At 40.7% G+C, this 8,087-nt stretch overlaps 1 protein-coding gene across 1 annotated transcript; it reads left to right on the top strand.

Moving 5' to 3' along the window:
• Positions 1-1,987: 1,987 nt before the first annotated feature.
• On the top strand, positions 1,988-4,630 carry LOC149563285 (uncharacterized). Its single transcript, XM_089823993.1, has 2 exons — positions 1,988-2,138; positions 2,271-4,630. The coding sequence occupies exons 1-2, from the start codon at positions 1,988-1,990 to the stop codon at positions 4,628-4,630; spliced, it is 2,511 nt and encodes an 836-aa protein (XP_089680119.1).
• Positions 4,631-8,087: the final 3,457 nt, after the last annotated feature.

Below are 8,087 nucleotides of genomic sequence, written 5' to 3'. Positions count from 1 at the left end.
CAAGAAATGAGGAAATAAAGTACTCCCAAAAAAGTGAGATTGAGATACATGCCAACCCTAATACACTTGAGGATGAAGGAGCTCTCAAGGATGAAGGTGGTCTCAAAAATATAAAGATTGACCTTTAGATGAGGTTGAAAATGGTGGAAACTAAATTGGATGACATCTTCAAGAGACAAGCAACAAATGAGCTAGAAAACTTATAATAGCATGCATTGTGATAAAAAATGACACTTTAAAGGCGATTGTGAGTGCCTTTATTGGGTACCCAAAAACTTAGGAAGAACCTAAAGAGAGCGAAAAAAGATAAATGGGAAAAAAGGTGTTGATTTGATTAACAATATCATGGCAAGCTTGAAAGAAGTGTTGAAAGAGCTAAAGAATTGAGACATTGCCTCTTCCCAAAAAAAGGTCCTTAGTTTCTTTGTGTTTTTAGTTGTTAGGCATTTTATGGTGGGTTTGTGCCTTGTTAAGTACCTAATTTGATAAAGACTTCAATAGTTATATTATGATGAATAGTGATATGTTGAACTTGGCTAATTTTGGTAGGCTTACGAGACTAGTAATTAAGTATGCTATTGTGCTGACTACTCGCATTAGAAAGCTTCCTCTGGGTTATAGTTGGCTTTTATTGGACAAATAATTGTTGGGGCGGACATTTTGTTGTTTTTATTTGTCTATAGTGTTTTATTGTCTTATTTCGCAATAGGGATCAAGGCCCTTCCCCTACTAATCTAATCAAAAGCATCACTTGCCACCTTTGAAGATATATTTAGGGAGTAGCCCTAATTCATTTACACCTCATGAATAATACTTGCATGCTAGGAACATTGCCATATCATTGTCGCTACACTACTTGCTTGTATCAACACCTAGGGATCCTCTACATGACTACCCATTATCTTTGATCTTTCTTATGAGTTATTATTAAATTAGTTTGATCAAAGAAGAATAGACCTTACTTGGCAACCTCCCCAATTGTATTTCTAGATATTCCGAGTTCAACGTAGAAGTAATGTAAATAAAGCGATTGAATTTTTTTAATACCAAAACATCTGTCTATATTTCCTCATTTTTCACCTATTAACAAAATCAAATCCAAAGATCTATTACATCACATCTATTTTAGTATATTACTACAATCAGTTCTTTAATCCTAAGAGAAGCTTATGATCATTATTCTTTTCTGTATATAAAAATTCTAATTCTGTGACAGTTCCTTCGCATTAAAGAGGCTGAGAAGACTTTTCCTCGTCCTCCTCTTAGAAATAATGTCAAATTCGCTCCCCGAAGTACTACTATTTTTTAATATAAAATATGAACACATTATATTCTTCGATGATTACTCTGAGCGTAGCTATGGAGAACACAGAACATTAGATGATTGCATAAATAAAATAAATCTGCAATTTTCCAAATGATTGAGACGGAGTCTCCTCGAATAAATTTGCTGCAGCATTCGTCTGTCGAAATATATAAATAAGCCAAATCTACGTAATACACAGTTGTAATATGCGCGGCTGCTCTAAAGCCGGCGAATGTCTCGGGCTATAAAAATGGTCACCGCGTATGTTCCCACCCGAAGGTAAAACTAGTTAAATGCTTGAATATGGACTTTAAAAACCACTGGTTATTATTATTATTTATTAATGCATCTCTCTGCAAATGGATGCATTGTTTAAGGATTGTAACTCAGTTATTTCGAGGGACTCGTGATTTTGCTGCTACACTGTCAAAAATGAATATCAATGCTCGCCTGGGCTGGCAGATGAAACTAACTTTCTGCTATATAAACACTTGCTTACATTTGTTTTGGATATCAGATAGGAGCTTCTGAGCTCCTTTGCGGGAAAAATCAGAAGCTTGATCTGGATATCAGAGAGGAATTTCTGCTCTCCACTGCTAGAAAAAGCAGAGCTAGTTCTGTCCACTGTAGTAAAAAAGTACAGGCATTGTATGTTGTTGTTTTAGCTAGAGAGAGATAAGCATGGTGGAGTTCGAAGGGGGAGGAGGCACTAACCTCCGCCCCCGGCTTGTTACAGTGCTACTGGTGGGACTCATTGCCAGCATGGGCAATGCTGCTTCTGCAAATGCAGATGGGGAGCGTATTTTGAGTGAACACGAATACAAATTCCCCCAAACTCCACACTATTACATTTATCCTCCAGCATATTATTACAAGTCCTCAACTCCAACATCACCATACTCTCCTCCACCCTACTATTATAAGTCTCCTGGTCACAAGTCCCCACATCCATCATCCCCTCCATCGTATTACTATAAGTCACCCTCTCCACCATCACCATCCCCTCCTCCCCCATCGCCCTCTCCTCTGCCACCATATTATTACAAGTCCCCACCTCCACCACCACCATCACCCTCTCCTCTTCCCCCATACTACTACAAGTTACCTCCCCCTCCATCCCATTCGCCACCACCTCCTTACAAATACAGGTCACCCCCTCCTCCATCACCACATCTACCTCCACCATATGAGTACAAGTCTCCTCCTGCACCATCTCCATCACCTGCTCCACCGTATTACTATAAGTCACCACCTCCACCCTCTCCCTCTCCCCCTCCCCCATATTACTACAAATCACCTCCTCCTCCATCCCCCTCACCGCTGCCCCCCTATTACTACAAGTCACCTCCCCCTCCATCTCCCTCGCCTCCACCATCCTACTACTACAAGTCACCTCCCCCTCCATCTCCCTCGCCTCCACCACCCTACTACTACAAGTCACCTGCCCCTCCATCTCCCTCCCCTCCACCACCCTACTACTACAAGTCACCCCCCCCTCCATCTCCCTCGTCACCTCCACCGCTCTACTACTACAAGTCACCTCCCCCTCCATCTCCGTCACTTCTACCACCCTACTACTACAAGTCACCTCCTCCTCCATCACTATCTCCACCTCCATCATACTACTACAAGTCCCCACCCCCTCCTTCACCATCTCCTCCTCCTCCTTACTACTACAAATCTCCACCCCCACCATCACCATCTCCTCCTCCATATTATTACAAGTCTCCACCCCCTCCATCACCATATCCTCCACCCCCTTACTACTACAAGTCTCCACCACCTCCCTCACCATCTCCTCCTCCTCCCTATTACTACAAGTCTCCACCATCTCCTTCACCATTGCCTCCTCCTTATTACTATAAGTCTCCTCCGCCACCATTGCCATCACATCCACCACCATACTACTACAAGTCCCCACCTCCACCATCACCTTCACCTCCTCCTCCATCACCGTACTCTCCTCCTCCCTACTATTACAAGTCTCCCCCTCCACCATACTACTATAAGTCTCCTCCTCCACCATCCCCTTCACCTCAACCTCCATACGATTACAAGTCTCCTCCTCCACCATATTACTACAAATCACCCCCTCCTCCATCTCCCTCACCTCCACCTCCCTACTACTACAAGTCTCCTCCTCCACCATCCCCTTCACCACCACCTCCTTACTACTACAAGTCCCCTCCTCCACCATCTCCATCACCTCCACCTCCCTACTACTACAAGTCACCCCCTCCTTCATCTTCATCACCCCCACCTCCCTACTACTACAAGTCCCCTCCACCACCATCTCCATCACCGCCACCTCCTTACTACTACAAGTCACCCCCTCCTCCATCTCCATCACCACCACCTCCCTACTACTACAAGTCTCCTCCCCCACCATCTCCTTCACCACCACCTCCTTACCACTACAAGTCTCCTCCCCCACCATCTCCTTCACCCCCACCTCCTTACTACTACAAATCTCCTCCCCCACCATCTCCTTCACCCCCACCTCCCTACTACTACAAGTCTCCTCCTCCGCCATCCCCTTCACCTCCACCTCCGTATTACTACAAGTCACCACCACCACCATCTCCCTCACCTCCACTCCCTTATAATTACAAATCTCCTCCTCCACCATCACCCTCTCCTCCTCCCCCATACTTCTACAAATCACCAGCTCCTCCATCCCCTTCATCACCACCTTCTTATTACTACAAGTCACCCCCTCCTCCATCACCATCTTCCCCTCCACCATACTATTACAAGTCTCCTCCCCGGCCATCACCTTCACCCCCACCTCCCTACTACTACAAGTCTCCTCCTCCACCATCACCCTCTCCTCCTCCCCCATACTTCTACAAATCACCGCCTCCTCCATCCCCTTCATCACCACCTTCTTATTACTACAAGTCACCCCCTCCTCCATCACCATCTTCCCCTCCACCATACCATTACAAGTCTCCTCCCCCGCCATCACCTTCACCTCCACCATCACCCTCTCCTCCTCCCCCGTCCTTCTACAATTCACCACCTCCTCCATCCCCTTCATTGCCACCTCCTTATTACTACAAGTCATCCCCTCCTCCATCACCATCTTCCCCTCCACCATACTATTACAAGTCTCCTCCCCCGCCATCATCTTCACCCCCACCTCCCTACTACTACAAGTCTCCTCCCCCACCATCTCCATCCCTACCACCACCCTACTACTACAAGTCTCCACCACCTCCATCTCCTTCCCCACCCCTACCATATTACTACAACTCCCCACCTCCCCCATCTACTTCTCATCCTCCACCATACTATTACAAATCTCCACCTCCACCATTATAGACTGCTGTCACCAAGATTGTTGCCTTCAACTAGGTGAATTTTCTTTTTCATGAATTTTATTCCTTAAAATGTTAGTTTTCTTGGGGAATTACATATGATGACTATGAGCTAATGAATTGAATTTTCTAACGTTTTGTAGGTCAGAGGCATACAACACAATAAGTGACTGCTCATGTAAAACAGCAGACTTTGGGACAGTTCAACCTCCATTTTATTTATTGTTTGACAATGTAGTTCTTGTTACAATAACACTGTTCATAAGGTTCATGGCTGCATATTCCATTAACTTTAGAAGATCATGATTGCTAATTGTACTCGTTAGTAAGAGGGATCTCTTTTATATGCTCTATCTCTGAACATCATCATTTCTTCTGTTTCTATTCTGTACTGAGAAATTCATTTATTCATGGCTGCGCTATTGAATAAAATTGAATAAGTGCCAGCTAATAAGCTCATTGATCTCCATTGGGCCCAATTTATGTACTTCAATTCCTATCTATAAAATCAATGAACATATTCTATTTCCAAATGATCTGAAAGCATTGCTTCTGTCAGCATTGTTTGTTATCTTTCCCTACATCAATTTGTATTTTATATACCCAGTGTCATAGAAAGAAGACACTACCATACCAGCACAATAACATAATGTAAAATGCCTTAAATGTCTCTTTATGAGTAGAAATAATTAATCAGTCGGGATCAAATTTGACAGCCTACCTTACTCCTCAAGTAAATTCTTTATGGATGTTAATTTTATTGCAGTTATCTGTTCAACATTGCCCTTATTATAATCCCTGCAATTTTTGACAAGCAAACCCAAAATTATAGCCTTCTGACACAGTCCCAAAAATTCTGGTTGTATTTTAAAGTTGAAATGCTTAGATATGGCCACGGTCATTAAATTTAACCTTTATAGCATTCATGGCGGTTCAGCCAATCCTTTAAAACTTAAATATCAGATAATTAAGAAATATGGGGTAAACATAATTAATCTAGACATGTGTTGCCTATAAAATTTCACGTGAATAATATTTTATACTTTGGAAAGTAGTGTTCAATCTTAACGATGGATAATGGAATATGATTCTAAATGTTGATTTAGAAATTCGCTTACAATTGTTTAATAAGTAAGAGATATTTTCTATATTAGTTTTTTGAACTAAACTCACTGACCCATGTTTTATGAGTAGTGGTTCACAAAAACACATACCTCATGAGAATGAATAGAACACTTAGCATTCATTGCATCTAAGTAATGCTCATAGAAGTGAAGCATCAAGACTTCCTAGGAGGTCACCCATCCCGGTACTAATCCAGCTCAAGCGCGCTTAACCACAGAGTTTCCTCAAAGGATAAAACCACTTCGCTTGCAATCCTATTTGCAAAACCTTCAACAAGTGTTGTACTTGCGCCTTGTGAATCATTCATTATAAAGCCCCTTGAGATCATCAATTGATAAGTAGGAGATATTTTGCATTAGGAAGTCAAATTGTGATATTGCTATCAAGATTTTGAATTAACTGTGTAATTTTTGAGTCAAACTCATTACAATAACCCATCTCTCATGAGAATGAATGGAACACTTAGCACTCATGATAAGCTTAAGGGGCTCTATAATTAATGGTTCATAAGGCACAACACTTGCTGAAGGATTTATGAATGGGGTTGCAAGCTAAGTAGATTTAACCTTTGAGGAAACTTCATGGTTAAGTGTGTTTGAGCTGGAGTAGTACTAGGATGGGTGGTATTACCAGGAAGTCTTGGTGCTTCATCTCTATAATGAATGCTAATTGTTCCATTCATTCTCATGAGAGAGGGGTTTTCTTAAACAACTACTCATGAAATATGGGTTAATGAGTTTTACTTAAAAACTACACAGTTCAATCCTGATAGCAAAATCACAATGCAATTGTTTCCAAAAATACTATTTGAATTACAATAGTCTGTAGAAACCTTATGTCTTTATTAAGTAGTATTTAACTAATCTGTCTTGCTCTACTATTCTTAAAAAGGGAATGAATGCTCAACGGCAATGGTTTTTAAAACTACTTACAACACCTTAATAAATTCAAATAGTATTTCTGGGAACAATTGCATTGTGATTTTGTTGTCAGGATTTAATTGTGTAGTTTTAAAGTAAAACTCATTTAACCCATATTTCATGAATAGTAGTTTAGGAAAATCCATCTCTCATGAGAATGAATGGAACACTTAGCACTCATTGTAGAGATGAAGCACCAGGACTTCCTAGTAGGCTACCCATCCGAGTATTTCTCCAGCTCAAGCACACTTAACCATGAAGTTTCCTCAAAGGTTAAATCCACTAAGCTTGCAACCTAATTTGTAAATCCTTTAGCAAGTGTTGTGCCTTATGAACCATTCATTATAGAGCCCCTCAAGCTTATCAGGAGTGCTAAGAGTAGTTAAACACTCGTTAATAAAGACATAAGATATCTTTTTGCTATCAGGATTTAATTGTGTAGTTTTTAAGTAAAACTCATTAATCCATATTTCATGAGTAGTGGTTTAAGAAAACCCATCTCTTATGTTTAAGAAAACCCATCTCTTATGAGAATGAATGGAACACTTAGCACTCATTGTAGAGATGAAGCACCAAGACTTCCTAGTAGGTCACTCTCAGTAGTACTCCAACTCAAACACACTTAACCATGAAGTGCCACTTATCTTGCAACCCCATTTGTAAATCCTTCAACAAGTGTTGTGCCTTATGAGCCATTCATTATAGAGCCCCTTAAGCTTATCATGAGTGCTAAGTGTAGTTAAACACTCCTTAACAAAGACATAATATTTCTACAACCTATTGCAATTCAAATAGAATTTTTGGAAACAACTGCATTGTGATTTTGCTATCAGGATTTAACTGTGTAGTTTTTAAGTAAAACTCATTAACCCATATTTCATGAGTAGTGGTTTAAGAAAACCCATCTCTCACAAGAATGAATGGAACACTTAGCACTCATTGTAGAGATGAAGCACCAGGGCTTTCCGGTAGGTCACCCATCCCAGTACTAACTTTGAAGAAACTTAACCATGAAATTTCCTCAAAGTTAGTACTGGGATGGGTGACCTACTGGGAAGTCCTGGTGCTTCATCTCTACAATGAGTGCTAAGTGTTCCATTCATTCTCGTGAGAGATGAGTTTTCTTAAACTGACACTCATGAAATGTGGGTTAATAAATTTACTTAAAAACTACACAGTTAAATTCTGACAGCAAAATCACAATACAATTGTTTCCAAAAATACTATTTGAATTACAGTAGACTGTAGAAATCTTATGTCTTTATTAAGGAATACTATTCTTAAAAAGGGAATGAATGCTCAACGGCAATGGTTTTAAAGACTAGTAACAGCACCTTAAGGTGCTACCAAACGATTGGTAGACACACTCTGTGCAATACTAGTCTGACAGATCAATAAATATTTATTACTATCAAT

The sequence above is a fragment of the Cupressus sempervirens genome, chromosome 4 (genome assembly GCF_028749045.1).
Source record: "Cupressus sempervirens isolate cs-2001-9-10 chromosome 4, ASM2874904v1, whole genome shotgun sequence".
In the NCBI taxonomy this organism is placed as follows: Eukaryota; Viridiplantae; Streptophyta; class Pinopsida; order Cupressales; family Cupressaceae; genus Cupressus; species Cupressus sempervirens.
The sequence above is the reverse complement of the archived record's forward strand: the minus strand, read 5'-3'. Positions and strand labels throughout refer to the sequence as shown.